At 37.2% G+C, this 19,357-nt stretch overlaps 2 protein-coding genes across 2 annotated transcripts; both read right to left on the reverse strand.

Moving 5' to 3' along the window:
- Positions 1-136: 136 nt before the first annotated feature.
- On the reverse strand, positions 137-3,569 carry LOC124411895 (actin-like protein 6B). The gene is made up of 6 exons (XM_046891423.1): positions 3,415-3,569; positions 2,752-3,105; positions 2,092-2,421; positions 1,760-2,011; positions 1,472-1,669; positions 137-1,144 (listed from the first exon to the last, which is right to left on the reverse strand). The coding sequence occupies exons 2-6, from the start codon at positions 3,079-3,081 to the stop codon at positions 929-931; spliced, it is 1,326 nt and encodes a 441-aa protein (XP_046747379.1). The 5' UTR covers positions 3,082-3,105; positions 3,415-3,569; the 3' UTR covers positions 137-928.
- An 8,897-nt stretch (positions 3,570-12,466) lies between these two features.
- On the reverse strand, positions 12,467-18,737 carry LOC124411882. The gene is made up of 5 exons (XM_046891398.1): positions 15,930-18,737; positions 13,879-14,102; positions 13,562-13,793; positions 12,911-13,085; positions 12,467-12,810 (listed from the first exon to the last, which is right to left on the reverse strand). The coding sequence occupies exons 1-5, from the start codon at positions 16,957-16,959 to the stop codon at positions 12,570-12,572; spliced, it is 1,902 nt and encodes a 633-aa protein (XP_046747354.1). The 5' UTR covers positions 16,960-18,737; the 3' UTR covers positions 12,467-12,569.
- Positions 18,738-19,357: the final 620 nt, after the last annotated feature.

Here is a 19,357-nt window from a genome sequence, read left to right on the forward strand (position 1 = left end):
CCATGTTATTCGATTGCGTAGCAACGAGCTCGAATTATTTCGTTGGCATTGGTTATTGATTTAACAATTTCGAGATTATAAAACAACCTCTGGCATATGCATTCAACTGACATTATACTTGTGGATCTTTTTTTGTGTTCATAAATTGTTTATTTCCCGATAAACGATATAAATATAATCAATGAATGTTTAAACATGGAGCCAAAAGGAAAATCAAAGAAGAAAAAAGGGGGAGACCGTAAGGCCAAGGAGAAGTCTGGAGGTTCTGCAGGCAAAAATGGAAAAGGACCAAAAAAGAGTTCTCGCAGTTCGAAAAAGAGTGCGGGAAAATCTCGATTTGGGATGGATATATTCAATGAGGAAATGATGGATAACGCTTATTACACTTGTCACAACATCATGGACGTTCTCAAATATCGAGGATTTCCCTGGCCTGAGCTTCAAAAGAAAAAAAGCAAGAAGAAACGTTGAGCTTTCAGTGAAACAAGTTAAAGGGAGCGAAAATCATGTGGGAATATTCTCACTTCAAGAGATTTTGTTTTATTATATTATAAAAATGTCAGCGGTACACGACGAACGTTGAAAATATCTCCACACAATCTGTTTATCATTATACTCTGCTGGTAAAAATATTATTTGAAAAGTTTCTATCGCACGACTTACAGGAATGAGAGTCTGTACAATGATTATCGTGAAATTAAAGAAGAATGAAGTAACTGTAAAACCTTTGAATTTAAATAAATTGAGAAACATTTTAAACACAGAATAACCTGATAGTTTTAAAATTTGTCGACACCAAAACCATTAGTTTTATAATATAACTCTCATACAACTCTGAGCCTGTATCTTCGATTGCTTTACTCACGGAATTCAATCACCTATTCGCAAGTAGAGGTAGTTAGAAAAACGTTAATATTTGATTTACAAATCAAGGACACTTCCTTTCAACTTGACTTTTTCCACTCTCCTCATACTCCTGACTTGAAATCCACATCTGTTGAAACGTTCCAATCGACGCCAAGATAGAACCTCCAATCCATGCTCCGAACCTCCTCTCTGCGCAGCCGTTAGCACTTATCACTTTTAATCGCATACTGGATGGAATCCTCATGGACAGATCTCTGTTCAACCTTTCTGGAAATCCCTTAAAAAATAACATGCAATAAAAATCGCTATAAACTCAACGATCCTGTGAATGGAAAAAACTGCGTTAAACGGATTTCAGCAAACTGCAACGGGGGATTCTCTTTTTCTCGTGTCACCATCCTTTAGCCCCTGCATAAAGGTTTATGGTCGAAATCTAGGTTCAGTAGTTGAACACAGATAGATGCAAAAACTAGAACGCAAAGCCGTCACACAAAGGAAATCAATTGAGAATTTCTTGTTGGCGTGCAATAGTCCAGAGTGAAATTCTGTGTCACAAATAAGATACGGAATTACCATTTAAAAAAATTTCAGACCTTATATTTACCTGTATAAACGAATTCCCACCAGTTACAACGACGCTACCGTAAAGAGCCGGCCTTACGTCGACATCACACATTCCGACACTGGTTGTCACAATGTGTCCGACTCCGAGCATCGTATTTCCAACTCCACCACCCCGCATCTGAACCATGCTGGGATCGAATAACGCTTCTGGAATACGGAAACGCTCTGTGCTGAAATCCTAAGAAAGAAAAGCAAGAGAAATATCCAAAAATGTTCCGGTTTTATACTGTTGCAAGATTCTGCTGAGTTTATTTTTGGGACTGCCTACCCGATGATAGCCAGTTGGAAACTCGTATTGAACAGCAGGTACGGAAGAGACCATTTTTTCGTCGTAGGGTGTTTCTGAGACTTGAAGAACCGTCGCTTGAAAATCCTGGACAAGTTTTTTGACCATGTAATTATGCCATGACTTTGTTACCTCTGGCAATGCCTTCTTCTTCACCCATTTAGGCTTCTCTTGGTCCTTCACGACTTCTTTACTGCCCACCAAGTACGATGGCGATAAGTCAATTTCCTGCTCCTATTTTTGTAATATTATGTAAGAAATTTATAATTGGCTGATATATTCTTTGTAATGAGAATTTTTGTGTTTGTACTTGCCTGTAGGAATTGTCTGCATTGCATACTTATGTAATCTCCGCCGAGAGGTGATTTGACGATGGCTTGAGTTAAAACAAAACCATCTTGAACCGGTACAGCTGAAGTGTGTGTAGCTCCACTGTCCACTACAATACCCGTGGCTCGACCGTTAGCAAACGCTGCCAGCACAGCATTTTTTACCAAAAAGTAAGCCGGGACATTATATTTCTCGAACATCAATTCAGTTAGCTTTTCTCGCTTGCTACGAACGTTCCACGGAGATTCAGAAAATAATACAGGATGATATTCGGCGTCAGATTGTATCACTTTGGCATACGTGTAATCCAAAATCTGTGGGAAAAGAGTTACGTAATTAGTCAATGGTTCATAGTCAGCTGTAAGGTATGAATAATAATATTAATAACAACATTAAGCTGTTATTCAAACCTACAGATTGATAGAATTTGCATTTATGTCGATTGAATAAGGATATATCTAGAACATTTTAATCAAAAAACACAGAAATTAGGTGTAAACAGTTTTTAACGTGACACTTGTTCGTGCTTCCATTTCTTGTTTCCCGTTTCTTCAGTAACATTTTCCATGAGCTTTGTAATATTCGGCTAATATTATTCTCAACTTGCAAAGAACTGTTTAAAAACAAGGATGCGACAGTTTTACCTTTTCAAAGTGGTCCCAATCCTCAATCATTCCATCCTTCATGTAGCTAGCGACTTCCATTCCCTTTCTAGGTACGTGAAGTATCGTCGTGTCGACGTAATACTTGTTACCTGACTGAGTGATGTTACCATCAGGTTTCTTGTCATCTATATCCATGGCATCGTTCTTTGTCACTGTCGTAGCACCCGGATCTTCACCTACGCCGACAACTGCGGGAATCTCAGCCTTTGGAGTATCTTCTTGCGCGTAACCGACCCGCAACGAGTGATGACCCAAGTCGAAGACGAGCGCTCCGATCTCGTCGCCACCATAAAGCATGCCGCCAGACATTGTAGTAGCCTATAAAAGTCTCGGCTGAAGAAAGGAAAAAATAACATTGATTTAGTAGTTGTGACATAATTATTCTTCGTAGGAGAATATTTTTGCTTTAAATTTAGGATGAAAAACCTTCTTGCGTATTCTGTAAATCAATTGATTCTCCAAATTAATCTTCGTTCAGGCAGTTCGTTATGGGTTAGAAAAATTGCACGGTGATTATATTCATTCCGTTGTCTTTTTTCTACCTTACGAATTGTTTCAATTAAATCACGATTTAGTAGATCGTTTTTGGTTGGGTAATTCTTTGCATTAATTTTTTATAACAGGTCAGTATACGAAACTTACCGATTATCATACACTCATAACTTCTACACTGACGTTGTCAACTTGGTTTTCTGGCTCGAGTCACGAACTAACCGACTAACAGCACAATACAACATAACCTATACAAATCGACGCTATTGACGACGCTTTCACCGCACTATTCATCCGCGAAGTTAATATTCTACCCAGAAATCAGACGCGCTCAGCTTTCTCGGCCAGAACTGTATAGTTAGACGTCTGTTAGTGAATTGGATAAGGCGGAAATTTCCATGGGTAGCAGCAGCAGCCCATCCCCACCACCCAAGCATTCTGATTGGTTGACTAACCTAACCTAACTCAAGTAACCAATCAGAATGCTTGGATGTTGGGAAGTACTGCTCTACTGCTACTTTGTGCTGCTCATGAAATTGCAGCCAAATCTGAAGCGCGGCGGGTTTCACCGGTCGTTTTGAATTACATTCGAAAGCGTATCGTTTGCAGGGGAGCTTCAAGGGTAAAGACTGTACCGAATTTTTTTTAAAAGAAATTTTAAATTCAAATTTATTACAGACATTTTATTTCGGAACTTGATCCATTGGAATTGTATTGTATAGATATATGTGTATACATATATGTATGTATGTATGTATATAGATATATGTATATGTTATTATACGTGTGTATATATACACTATGTATGTATAATTACAATATTTTCCTAGAGATATCGAAATTTATTGTTTTTATTTATTTTTTCACCCATTTTCTTTTGATTTAATTTATTTTTTTTTTTCGCCGTATTTTCTTTAATAGTTAAGTATTCAAATATAAATTTCATCAATCGATTAATCAATTAGTTAATTAATTAACACTCGTACTTTCAGTTTACAGTAACAGTTGTAACATTATGCACGGCTTTGCGTTTAGCTGTATTCGAATTATTTAATCGAATTCCGTTACAGAGTTGTATATAATAATTACTGTACTGTCACAATGACTTTCAACGGTTACATAAATCTAGAGTATCGCAGGCGTGTCTATGAGCATTATTGCGGTTTCAGATTCAATTTTGAAGGAAGGAAAATATTTTGAATACAAATGTATCTTACATGCGTAGGTATATGGCCGTATTGTGAATACATACGTTATACAAAGTTGTATAGGCAGCGAGGCACCCGCTCAAGTATATATTCATAGTTACATTATACAGTATAGTTTATTTATTATCTTCAATCTCTTAGACAAGAATTGTTGCCCATTTTTTTTCTATCCTTTTAAAATAGCGCGTGCGTATTATTTTATTTTCATTTCTAATTGTATAAGTACAACTATAACAATTTTCAATGCCAATTCCACGAAAACGAAGAGATATGAAGAGAAGCTGCGACCTATAGAATATAATATAAATTTTGTCAATGTAATACAGTATAATACAACAGCTGGTACACAACGAAAGAAATTCTCTTCATCGCTTAAAAAGATTAATAGTTATTATTATTATCATCATTATATAATACTATCCACGTATTCTGTACCCTTGTATTTTTCTTACAACTTTATTGGCGTCAATTCGATTCCTTCTCAATAATTATCAACGATTGTTATTACAATTATTAAAATTACCAACCGGCACTCGGTTTTCAACGTCAATCAACATGCTACTTTCTTCTTCATCTTCTACGTGTTATATATCAATATATATTTAATAATTGTATGCATATTACATCAACGCATTATTGCATAAATAATTATAATAGAACCATGTACAATAATTAATAGTCGTAAATTCGTTTTACATATGCCTGGTGTTACCCCAATAACTTTCTTCTCGTACTCTTCATCTTTTTTCTAAGTTTTTAACATCATTTATCACTTTCTTCTACCTATCTTTCACGTGAATTATCAAATTAAAGGTCTTTAATAATTCGTGACTGTTTCATATTTGTCAAATAACAAAACTCAAGTTCTCTTTTTTTCATGCAATTACGGCTTAAGTCATATCATGGACGAAGTTCCGCGTATGGAAGAAAACCAAAATGAAATGAAATAACAATATCTGGTTGTTTCTAAAAAAAAATATTCCAATTTCGCCAACAATGCGATAGCGTGTGAAAAATCAGAAAATTACTCACGTATCTATGATTTTTTTATTAGACTAAACAAAGTGTTTCAAAGTCTTACCAGAACGATAACCGCACGGTTAATTATTGACGATGATCATTAATAATCACAAAGGTAAAATCGTGATAAAATCAATGATAATAATAACAATGTCACATTAATTATACATATTATTGTATTATATTCACGCGTATATTATTGTTATTGTATAATTACAATTGTTTATTCAATTTAATTTTTTTTTTTCTTCTTTCCTGTTGTCGTAATTAAGTATTATTCATACAGCAATATTGCGGCGGCTCTTTTCGATAAGGCCCAGTAAGGCAACGCGGGTAGCTAATAATAATAACCATAACAATCATAATAGTAATAATAATAATATAATGTATTCTGGTATATTATAATAGACATTTATAATAATTTTATATTCACTATTGTACGTGCAGCTCGAAACCCACGGAAAACCTTTTTTTCCGACGTAAGCATATAATATTAAATATTTTGCTCGCGGCTCCCTGATTGACAGTATAGGTATACATTGTGTTATATATAGATAGTAGTATTTCAGTTTTACATTAGTAAATATAATGAAAAAATTAGACAAAGATAGCTGTTTGAGAGGGAATAGAACGATAGAGAGAGACAGAGAGAGAGAAAAATGAGCGAGCAGATGATGAAAAAAGTACTTTATGCCTGTTGTATATAATATTATATCCAATTATTTGTGTAACTTAAGTACACGATTAGTTATCATTTTTATATAGGTATAATATATTATAATAATTAAAATTATACATATACGTATCATAATTGATTGTAGGTTAGAGAATTAAACTATCGCGCGGCAGGAAATCAGCCTTTCAATTGTTTCATCAAATAGTATTATTGTTATTATTATTATCATCATCATTATTATGATTATTATTATCATTATTATCGTCATCGTCATCATCATCATCATAATCATCATTATTATTATTGTAATGTAGGCAGGTATATAATGGAATGATTATCTGTACAGCGTGAAGATTGAACGAAGAAAAAAATCATACTTTTTAAAGTCTTCGTAGTATAACGTCATACAAACGCATACTAGTGTATTTAACCAAGATATTATTGTAGGTATACTATCGGTAAATGAAGAAAAAAACAAAATCAAAAAACAACAAACGAGGAATATAAATAATAATTGGTATGAAAAAAATAATAACAGTAACGAAAAATGCGATATTTCTGAATGATAATTAATTTACACGGTGGGCGAAAAAAATGTAAAAAAATTTATACCGAACTTGACTGAAATCATGAGTAACCGAAAAACACTGATAATACGTGGAATTTTATAATACGCCAGATGTCTATCGCAAATGCTTCGTATTAAACGTTTAAAGGTGAAGCGTAGGTATAATTGTCAAATTTGTAATAGCACTTGGTTTTTTTTTCCTCTCTCCCATTCGTCACGCTCGAAAAGTTTGAATTTGTACAATTTGCATCATTTGCGTAACACTCGTTCTCATAATTTATCTGTTACAGTGTTACGTACATATAAATCAAGCATTTTTCAGCGAACGGATGATAAATTGATGAAAAATAGGTCAAAATTTTTTTTTCCCTCAATCACAATTAAGGTTTGATCGAACGTTGCTTGTGGAGGAAGGGGGGGGGGGGGGGGATAAATAATCATGAACAAAATATCTGTACAAATTGAAAAAAGAATACATACTTCTGACATTTCACTGTCTACTGTATAGTAATTCGATTTTTGTTACTACACGATATGAAAAAGAAAGAAATGTAATTTAATAAATAAATGTGTAAAATAATAAATTTACTGTGCACCGATGTATGTTTAATTATATACATTTCGATCGCGGAATATTTGTTTAATCAGAAGGGTGCAGAAAATTCAATCGAAATTAGTATTTATCGTATTTCTTTTTTATACATATATAATTTTGCAGTGAAAGGAAAGTTTCCTTGCCGCTCAATTAAATCAGATGATGTATAAGCGAGCAATTGTTCGATCGTGTTTTGAAATATTATTATTACATTTCGTATGAAATAAGATTAAGTATATAAAACAAAAAAGAAAAAAGAAAAACACGAGAAAAAGACGAACAAAAAATTATCACAAGATTTCATTTTGCAAATCCAATTATTGCACATAATATGCTATGTATTATCTCATTACGAACAATTATGTATATATATTATATAAGCTTGAATGTCGCATTGTATAATGAAGTATAATACTATAACGTTGGCACCTGCAGCAGTTTTATGAAGTTTTGCATATACTTCATATAATATACCATTAACCGTCCAACTGGAATTAATTTATTATTATTATTTAGGATTTTTATAACGCATTTATATCATCCGCACTTTGGTGTAATCCCTCTTTTGTAAATTTAATCATTTGTTAATTTATAAATTTCATTATCTCTATTATTATAATGCATGAAACTTGCGAGATGGCGCTCTACGTGCACAAATCACGTGTCATATATGCATAATGTAATATTGTAATAGGTATAATAACCATTTGCATGTTTTTCTGTTTTTCTTTTTCTTTTTTTTTTTAACAATCAAGACAAAATTCTCGTATCAATATGCTGGTGAATGAACAAAAAAACACGCAAATAGTAATATATATACATATACGCGTGTTTGCATATACAGAGTGAATTCTCCACGACTGCATGGTCCGTCGTCTGCTAAAATTTAATGTTCACGGGCTACAATTCTCAAGCGGTTGTTTGCCAGGGCGACCAACTGTTTCTAACCTGAAAAATTTTTGCAGTTGTGAATTGGGCACACCTGCCATCGATACTGTGAAAATTTTCTATGTTACATAGTATCGCGGCGACTGGCGTCTATTTTTATGACGTTGGTCGGCCTGGCAAACAGCTTCGCTCGGATTGTAGCGCGTTCACATTGAATTTTAGCAGATAACGGAGCGTGCAGTCGATAGGAATTCGCTCTGTATTTCTGTATGTGAAAATCATATAATACAGACTCTGCGACGGCGAAGAAGTGACTTTCAATATTATATATACCTACTATTATAAGTAAAATTACATAATATTGTCTTATTGTGTAAGGCTCTCAACATTAATTTTCAATAAAAAAAGAAAAAAAGTTTCTTCTGTTTTTTTTCCTCTTAAAACTCCTTAAACTATTCAATCACTCGTGTAGTTTTCAACTTTCAATCTTATATCCTCTGGCATCTGGCATCATTATTTTATATCAATTCAATGATACAATGACGTATAAATCGGAACAATCGCAAAGATGATGATGGAAACAACAATCATACAATAATAATAATTTTCATTGAAGTAATGAAATTATCAAAATATAATTAACCAGTTTTTACTGCTATTATTGTTTTATTTTTACACATTTGCGTGTTATTAGCACTATTATTTATTTATGAATATTATTATTATATTTATTATCATCATCATCATCATCATCATCATCATCAATATTATCATTATTATTATCAATATTTTTATGCATAATAATTGTTTTCGTCAAGCATATGTCGTTATAATAAATTTTAATTATTACAGGTATGCAAATGTTGGGCAATAATATATGTATATGTATTTTTTTCGTTTTTTTTTTAAGTAGTTTTGCTATATATATATATATATATATATATGTATATATATAATGTGTGTGTGTATAATGCACTATCTATTCATGTTACTAAATATACACGTGTACACAATATTATGTTACATACGTATACATATTATTATACTTATAATATGCATATACTTGTGTACACGTGCATATGTCGTACAATACTTTCATACGTTTCTTGTTAATTGTTTTAAATTCAATTGTCAATGTATTAGTTACACTGTTAATAATTTATTATTTTAATATTTAATAATTGTTACAACGTGGCTTAAAAGATTTAACTTTCGTTGTAGTTATTGTTCTTTTTTTGTTCTCTGGCTACTTTATGGTTCCGGTTTCCTTTGTTTGGTTGTTGTTTTCTTGTTCATCTTTTTCTCATCATTCTTTCTTCGAAAGGCAAATTTACAACTTTCCCTAAATATCCTTTGTCCAATTTTACTATCGTTGTTTTTTTTTAGATTATTTATTTTTTCCCCTTTCCTGCAATATTTTACCTATAAATTATTATAGTTTATGTTTTTTTTTCCACGAACCTCACCTATACTCGGTCACTCCGATTTAACAATATTTTTACTTTTGATTTACTTATCTTTTAATTTTTTTTTCATCATCAATAATAATTTAAACGATAAAAATTATTTCACTGTAATAATAATAATAATAATAATAATAATTCTCATTTACGTTTACAGTATCATTAATCAAGTCATATCTCTTGCATGTATATACATATGTAATAAAAAGAATGGAAAACAATGGTAACAATAATAATAATAATAATAATAATAATAACAATAATAGCATAGAAAATCAGAATTATAAGTTGCATTATAGATTTATACAGTTATCAATTAAGTGATTAGTTTACTTATCGTTCCTATAATTTTTGGCCAGAATAAAATTTGAGTCATTACTTCTTTTTTTTTTCTTTTATATCAAAGGCACGTAACAATTGTACAATAATATGTAATAATTATACTGTGTAATAATACCTTGTTACGTGCTCGCGTCGCGTTAGACATTATGCACCTTATTATTCGCGTAATTGTGATGTAAAAGTATGTAACAATAGTAGCTCGCATATAGCGAATTTCTCGCTTGATTTCATATAATATTAGTATTTATGTTTCATTAAATAATGATTTAATTGAGTGTATGAATTTACGGTAAGCTTAATATCTATAATTTATAATAATAATAATAATAATAATAATAATAATAATAATAGGTATTTATGTCATCTGTAATCTTTCCTAAATTCAAGATAATTCATTATTCTAGCTAAGTGTCGCCGTCGGACGAGATCATCACTGCTAATTATTATTAATCGTCAAACATTATCTATCGTTTCATATTTTTCTGCTACGTTATCATCGACAATCAGTATTACATCCATACCCTCGATTATTGTATACCTATATAATCGTATAAATATATTATAGATTTATTATACCGCGAGAGGTGAAAAACGCTTGCAGAGAAGATCGGTGAGCGAATTATTCAAATTTTACTAACGATTCATCGGTTGATTGAAATAACTCAGGAGAAAAAAAATTTAAGAAAACATTCGCAATTTCATCGCACTAGCGAGACGAAAAAATTAAATCTTTCAATTCTATACCGAATATTGTGAAGAAAGAAAATCACTTTAACCGATTTTCTCCACACAGCGGTTGATATAGGCTTGAGATTGATTGGCTTTTTTAGCTATTCATATAACCGAATAAAAACACAAGCTCCGAAGTGAGACATATATTATACATAACGTAGTCAGACGCAGGTCTGTGTAAAAAGAAAAAAGCATGAAATAAAAACTAAAATTTTTTTTTTTTTTTTTCTAACCGAATATTTACAACGATTTCCAATAGCATAAAGAATTATGGATAAATTTATTGCGAACGAAAAATGTTAAAAGATCGATACCTCGCGATCGTTACCATATATCTTCTTGACTGCTTGTAAATTTCATTTTACACATATACTTTTTTTACATTTTTCGACAGAACAGAAAAAAGAAAATGGCAGTTACAGAAGCACTGATAATGACGGTGATGATGATGACGATGTCGACGAAATGGCACGAGAATAAAAGATGAAAATCACCCTGCGTTTGACGGTAAGTACAAGTTCTATAAAGTGTGTATACTTTTATGTATACGTGTACAAGCTTCGGAGCCGTCGTCAGCATTCAGCTCTTGTTAAGTTTTACCCGCAATATATTCATATAATGTTTTTTCGCTGGCATATGTTTTAAGCAAATGGCGAGCTTTCGTACCTACATATTAAATATAGTACCATACGTATAGTACTTGCACGTATAATAACAATAGTAATAGTAATAATAATAATAATAATAATAATAATAATAAAAATAATATTGTATTATTTTATACAGATTTGTACAGAGTGTCTCAAGCTCATCAATTTTGCTCAAACGCAATAGTTTTTTTGTTTTTTTTCATAATTATTTGTATTCAATGCATTTTTCCGATTTATTATTACGTACCCACTAAGTCACTCATTATTTTTCGTGACTTTTGAGCATCGGGTACAAGTTGTTTTGATCTATATTGAAAAAATTTATCATTATATTGCCATGATGTAGAGAAAAAAAAATAAAAATAAAATAAAAATTCTGGGGCACGACGGACCTCCTCTGAAAGTGATAAATAGAAATTTCTATTTTTTTTCCAATGACTCTGCATGCTTTAATTCTACCTTTATTGAATAAATCATTTATTATCTATCAATATGTATGACCAAAAAAATTTATGTTCCGGAGCAAAAGGCCTCTGGCTAAAATATCATTTTTAAAAAAACTTACAAATTTTCTTTTTTTTGACAAGCAATTTTCAGGGGATCCGTTGTGCCTCCACTTAATTTTTTTCCTCCATTCACGTTGTTGCGTGAAATGTCAATCTTGTCGTGAAATACCATTTTTTTGCTTCTTTTTTTTCAATATCTCATATGATTGACAGCGTCTCAAAGAATTGGCACATAATTATTTTTCAAATATTTTTACCCTTCTCTAATGCCATTACTTAGATTAAAATTAATGAGACACCCTGTATATCGGTATACTTACACAATCCAGCAGAATTATAAAAATGACGGAGAGAAATATCTACATAAGGCTTCCGTGATTCAATCAGTTTTTTTTTTCCGTTTTTATTTTTTTTTAATCTACCTCATTAGAAATTTCGTTATTTAATCAATTTATTTTTTTTGTTGTTGTAGTTACCTTAAATTTGATAAATTATTACCATAAACGTTATTATTGTTGTTGAGTATGATTACTATTATTATAATAATGTTTATTTAATTACTCATTTATTTATTAATTGAATTTTTTTTGTATATAATTTATTTATTAATTTATTATTTATTTGAAAATTAGTCAAAATTTTGTCCCGACACTATCACTAAGGACAGCCGCACTCGTCAACGACCATTTTTGGTAAATCCCTTTTGATTATATTCGAATCAGGGCCATAATAAATTAGAGATACGGATGAGAACTTTAGGGGTGCACAACATGGCTGCATTCCCGCGAGTCTGTCCATTTTTCTATACTCTTCTATCACGTGTGTATAATAATTTAAAAAAGTATCCGGTGTTCTGTGACCCGCCCCGCAATCACCTCGGCAATAATTCGCGTAGTACCTGTGGAAGAATCGAGAAATACGAAGAAAACAATTAAACCACCACCACTCAATATTTCCGATTAGGAAAAATTAGGAAAAATGAACTCTTCTCAACTCACCCTTGTGGTGCGATTATCCAGTCGTCCCATCCCAACTGGGAAAAATTAACGTAGAACCTTTGTTTACAGCATTGGCCCATCAGTGGTCCATTACATTCGACGGCTCGTCTTCGGATGCGTTTCACTCCGGTGGGGTCGGTGTGGACCACCAAAAATGGCCTGTTGTCGTCTTTACCTGTGCAGATTAATTTTAGATTGAATGTAGGTAGTTTAATATTTACGTGTACGTTATTTGCAACGTAGTACGTTTTCCCACCCTCGCCGGATATCTGAAGCTTGAAAATAGCTGTATCGTCATGTTACAGATAAAAATTTTCTACCTCATTCCCGCAGAATCTGACAAAATTTGTATTTTACCGATGAGAATCTTAACCACGCTGTAAAGAAACTCTCAAGTCGCGAGGTGGGCCGAATCCTGGCCGCCGCCATTAAACGGCCTATTTATTTCTGGATTGTATTTACAATTCCGTCACGTCCTTCATCATTCTGACAGCGTTTACGGTAATGAATACCGTCCACTCAAGTTGATTAAGAAGAAGATATAGGCGTATATAGAAAAAATCGCGGTGTAACTTGCGGGAGATTTTTTACGACCACTATGTGAAGTTTACTGTATTTTTTTGGCTTAGATATCGGTTCCGTTCTATTTACCTTGCGTATTGAGGGATGGTTCTATCTCGTTCGGTGGGTATCCAAAGGTTGATACATGCACGTGCAAACCACATCCGGTGCAGTCGACCAGCAGAGTCAATTTGTCCTTCTGGGCGTTTGCGCCGCGGGCGTACCAGTCCATGACGACGCTGGTGACGTCGAATTTCTGCCACCCTAATTGGCCTATATTAACCCCGAGTGAGGTAACCATGTCGAGGTGTTGTCCAAGTTCCTAAAAGGATCAGAAACACAAGTAATGACAACCATGCTTGTTCGCTGATACCGATTTCAGTCTTCCTCTATAACGATGCACGTACTTTACCGCGAAGATGCGTTGCATTACCGCAACGAACCCTGAACACCCACAGAGTGATATTTCTCTGATGATTCTGACCCTGGCGATGATGTTGATAGTGATGAACCGTCCGTCTCACCTCGACCAGCGCCCAAAGAGTTGCTTTCTTGATTCTCAGAGGTCCGAGTACCGGTTCTCCAGTCGACATTGGGAACTCCAACAACGGTTGTCCATTGAGGGTGTGACCTAAATGAGGCAATGACAGATTAATAAACGCCTGATCGACACCGGTGGAAGCTTACTTTGGGACTCGTAGGGCGGGAACAAGGCTTAAGAAGCTGTCCTTGCGGTTTTTGACCCAATTACAGTTCAACAATTAAACTCTAATGCCGAGTTACTGCAAAAAGAGGAAGGTAAAACTTTTATTTTTTTGATGGGGGAGGTTTTGAGCTCATCGAGTGGCGGAGTAGGTACTTGCTCCGATCTGATGGACCACCCTTTAGCTAGTCGGGCAGGGTGGGATTGGAGGGGATAATCTCAGGGTGAGTCAACCCCTGCTGCTACGTACACACATAAATACGTATGTATGAGAGAATTGCTCATAGACATGAAGACAGACCCATAATTTCATTCCACGCGATGCCAACTCCACCCGAACAACCGACGAGACACTACGTCCAGTCACAGACTTACGGTCACATTTACGCAGATGTGTGGGTGCAATGCGCGGTCCACGTTACCGCCCCCATGTCTACGGTGAAAACGCGTTCTTACCCGCAAAGCGAAATGCGTGTGTATTTGAAAAAGCCATTTCGTGCAATCGGGTATGTATTAGCATGTATAATATATTGAAAAAAGAAGGAGAAGTAAGAGAAAAAAAAAGAAGAAGAAAAAGAAGAAAAAGAGACAGGGACGAGATATTTTCGACTTGATATTGATTTCGCTATGCAGGATGATCGGAGACGAACCGTATTCCGTTTACACTTTTGAGAACCATAGTGTATGTACACAACGCATACGAAGAAAGACCGAGATTCTACTGCGTATAAGATTCTGTCTCACATTACATTAGCTCGATAGATTCTGCGTTACTTAAAGCAGAGCTGTGTGCCAAGTCGACGTTATGCTAGACTCACCGATTGGGGGAAAAGGACGACGCGGAGTTAGATAACCGCCCTTGCTGCAGCGTGAAACTTCTAACTCGAGGCCGGTGCTCGGTTTCGAATTATTACTCAAAAGGCCACGGGGTATGCGTCAAGCGGTTGTATTTAATAACGGTTCGATCCGCGGACTTAGCGTCTAGACTGGTAGGGGAGAATCACGTACAAATAGATTGATCGCTTTTAAATTCAAGACAAAACAGTACGCGATTAGGCTCCCTCAAGCTTGATGTTTCAGGCACTGCCTAATCGTGGTGTCGCGACTCGGGAACCGGTATAAAATGCAATCAAGGCGAATGAACTTATATGTACTCGAAGTCGAGAAACGAGCAGTTGGCAATAAGGGGGAGGGCGAGGTTTCAGGGAAATCACGACACCCTCCGAGGGTATGAAAGTCAGTCACTCGGTAAGTTCTGCATCGAGTGTCCAAGCCACGTGGCATTCAACGTGTGGCTTGCACCGGGCTGTGTATAATGTAATTTGTCGCGTTACCCGTCACTCCTTCACTCTCACTCACCCCACCGACTCACCGACTCATTCGCTCTCCTGCGAAAATGGCCTTTCTTAAACACTGCTGATCCCGGGGAGCGGAAGGGATCGGTAAATATTTACGGAAGGCGCTCGATCCCGCTCGGATCGTCGATTCCCGGAGGGATAGATAGTCGATACTGGAGGCGGGGCAGAAAGGAAGAATGGAAAGAGAGCGAGAGAGGAGTAAGCCTTTCTTACTACGAGCTTTCGTCCCCACTGCACCGCTGCACTGCACCGTCAACTCGAACAAAAGGTTCGACGTCGAAGCGATGCTGCTGCACCAGCAACCGGACGTAGACAATTATGCACACTGCGGCGCCGGCGCCTATATCTAGATAGAACATACCCGTCCCAATTAATCCCGCCGACCTGTTATACCTACCCGGTTCAGCAAAAGTAATGATCTCGGATGTCCTTGCGTAAAAGTCGTCGAATTCCTCCTCGTGGGGCTGCTCGTCGTCGCTAGGTCTGTCCTCCGAGCCACTCCCGACGCCGTTCGTACCCGTCTCCTTTTGCCCGTCGGAAGTGCCGCCCCGGAAAGTCGGAATCGTCGTCGTCGTCGATGAGGTGGCCTCGGTAACAATGGTCGTCCTCTCGGTAGCCTGGTCCATGTTCTTGTACGAGAACTCCTCGTTTTCGTCAAAGAATTCGTTGTAGGCACGTTCCTCGTTGTAAATGCCGGCTCGGTGCCGGTGCACCGGGTTCGAGTGGGGCTGCTTCTGCTGCCTCCATGAGCCCCCGCCCGATTGCGAAAACGACGACGGAAACTGCTGTGGCTGAGCTTCGGCTCTGACCAGCGTCTCCAGAGCCAAATTCCTGGACACACTGGCCAGGGTCTTGTTGACGTCAGGGCGACCACGAAGGCCCAGTTTAGTCAGGATCTGATGCTTTATCGCCTCAAGTCTTAGGTCGTCCGGACTCGGATCGTTCCTCGCCGGCTTGGGCTCGGTTCCACCGATTTTGAGACCCTCGGAGGCCTTCGACTGCTGCCGATGGTGATGGTTGTGGCTGTGGTGATTGTGCTGGTGGAAAGCGTGGTGGTCTCTGTACCTCGGGCAGCCCGGACAGCCTTGATGGTCCTGGTGGTGGGCGAATATCGTGGGTAGTATCAGGAGCCACAGGAACAGTACGACCATGCGGAGACAACAGGGCATCGGAGACTTCGTCGAGGTTCGATACACCGCCCTCGACATCCACGACACTAGACTCCCAGCACCACTCTTGTATATGGCTCCAAACGATTCTTCGTCGGTCTTCGCAACCTTGTTCCCCTCGTTCAAACCTGCAGCCTGTCTCGGCGTCCTTCCATGGCTGCCGATCAATCCACGATCGGCCGGCGACGGCACCGATTTCTGACCCGTTGATGTCACTGGCAATTTGGAAAAGTCTAAGGTCGTGATATCGCGCTGCATCGCGACAACGAAGAGTCACCTTCCTTCCTTGGTCGACTTACTACTATATCCTCTCTGCGATCGCCGAGTGGATTCTCTTCTACCGAAAAGGCACTGATGTACTTTTTTCCAGACAGTAACGAATGTCCGTAGAAATTCCCCCCTGACACCGAATTTCCCAACTTCTTCTGACCTCTCGCCCCACACTGATCCGCAGGTTCTTGAAGCTCGTTGCGTTGCTGCTGTGACTGCTGCTGTTGATGGTGCTGTACAATTAGCTGCGGGCTTACCCGGTTCAGAATCACTATTATCTCGTTCGCGTAAACGTGCCAGAGTGTCGGCTGACGGGCGATTGACGTTTGCACCGTTGATAGCAATGGTAAACGATGACGGTGACAGGTATGCATCCTTAATGAAATCTCCCATCACCAACAACCCGCGCCTTTCCACCAGCTGCTTCTGTGAGTGCCACTTTTTACAACTTTCGTATAAAAATCTCCCCTCACTCCTTCCATTCGAATTTGCTCTTCTGTCTTCTTCTTCTTAACGATATATCTGCAGTACATACGCATAGATATTTATGCACATGTATATGTGTGTGTATATATATATATATATATATATATATATATATATATATACGCTGGTCGAAATTTGTGCTTCACTTTTGCACAACACCGACACCGGCACCAACCACCATTACCCCCTTCTTTTCCGTCAGTGCTCCCTCCCTCCGAGACCGAGAGTCTCTCTTGCTCTGTGCAGATTCGTGTCAACGATTCAATTTCTTAGGGGTGCGGTGCTCGATGCGGAATCTCCCCGCTTCTCGTTACACATACATATACACGATTTTCTTAGATCATAAGAGTAGGTGTAGTACGGGGCAGAGAAATCGCCGAGATGAGGGAAAATAAAGAGAAAGGGACAGACTCACGATCGGATATATGTGTAGACAGAAATGGGGCGAGATATAGAAGGATGATCGAAGGGGTGGCTGAAGTTCGATGAATTTGGCTCAACGATTTTTCCTCTTTTTTACTTGGACGATTGTCTTTTCATTTACTACTCCTCTAATTCGCAATATTCGAACAGTACCTCAATTGTTTCTGATAACACTTGATTTTCCTCTTCTTTATTCGTGGTTTTTTTCTTATCAACGTGTGTGTTCGTAAGGGAAAAAAGGTGCAATCTTCTTCGTCTTTTTACCGGTCTCGAGATCCTGACTTATAGAAATTCTTTTAAACTTCTTTACTTTCACCCGCAATCACACGAGATGATGAATTGCGCATGAAACTCATTCAGGCCTGAGGACGTCCTTCTTTTGTATAATTAACTAACTTACGAATTAATTATTTTATCCGGCCGTGTAAGTTTGCGTTACTTTCTATTTTAAACTGTTATTATATCAGCGAATAATCGTTACAGCACAGTATCACATTCATAGTAATATTCATATTCATGTGAAGTATGTCATACACGCGTACGCAGTAAAATGTGTATATAATATTTATAATTGTCGCGCGCGCAGTAATACGTACACATACATTATATACATATAATATCGTGTATCATGTATCGTGTTTCTTTCTTTTTTTTTTCTTCCTCTTCTTCTTCTGCTTCGAATTAATCAACCAACAAATTTCTTTTCAAAACCAATTCGTAACTATCGCACCTATATAATGATATATCACTTTTAATCAACGTTTCCGCGTATGAAACATGAATGACTGCGACGAAGCATGCTTGCCGGAGACGCACCGGGCACTGAATTAACGTACATGTATCACCGAACCAACCAACGAACCGACCGACCAACCAACCAACCAACCGACCAACCAACCAACCATCCACTCCACTACTAAAACTACGCCACAACTACATCTCGGCACATACATACCGATGCACACTCAATCGCTCCCACACACAGACACACATCCAAGCATTTCGTTCGCCTGTCTGACGCTACTGGCGCGGATTCTCCGGCTTGTGGTGGTGAATATCAACGTCCGTGTCTCTCCTCCGTTGGACGGGGTAGTTGGTGCGATGTTAGATGTCCGTGTGCGCGCTGTGTCGAGGCCTGTAAAACGATAGCTGTGTGTCGAGTCGTGGAGACACTCGGACGGCGTATCGCCACGCGAGGGGGTAGTGGGATAGTCTGACAATAGTTTGCGCAAGCGCTTTTTACCCCCCCCGTACAACCATCCGTCCATCCATCCACCTAGCCCCCGACACCCCCGCCAGATATCGCCAAAGAATCCTAGAGGAATTTCCACCCTGTAGGGGATGGATGCGCTGCAGGCCGTTCGTCGCTGTGACAAACCGTATACCTTGCACCCCACCCCCCCGAAAATGCACGGTACCCTGCCTATCGGCACCCTTAACTACCTTGCATCCACGTGCCGCACACATTCTGTGCGCA

This window comes from Diprion similis, chromosome 10 (assembly GCF_021155765.1).
Source record: "Diprion similis isolate iyDipSimi1 chromosome 10, iyDipSimi1.1, whole genome shotgun sequence".
Classification (NCBI taxonomy): Eukaryota; Metazoa; Arthropoda; class Insecta; order Hymenoptera; family Diprionidae; genus Diprion; species Diprion similis.

Coding starts and splice junctions, on each gene's coding strand:
- LOC124411895 (XM_046891423.1), bottom strand. CDS start 3,081: ATGTCTGGCGGCATGCTTTATGGTGGCGACGAGATCGGAGCGCTCGTC. Junction 2,422..2,751: donor ATTGGGACCACTTTGAAAAG/GTAAAACTGTCG, acceptor CTTTTCCCACAG/ATTTTGGATTACACGTATGC. Junction 2,012..2,091: donor AATGCAGACAATTCCTACAG/GCAAGTACAAAC, acceptor TTACAAAAATAG/GAGCAGGAAATTGACTTATC.
- LOC124411882 (XM_046891398.1), bottom strand. CDS start 16,959: ATGCAGCGCGATATCACGACCTTAGACTTTTCCAAATTGCCAGTGACA. Junction 14,103..15,929: donor CATTACTTTTGCTGAACCGG/GTAGGTATAACA, acceptor TGCCTCATTTAG/GTCACACCCTCAATGGACAA. Junction 12,811..12,910: donor TGGATAATCGCACCACAAGG/GTGAGTTGAGAA, acceptor ATTCTTCCACAG/GTACTACGCGAATTATTGCC.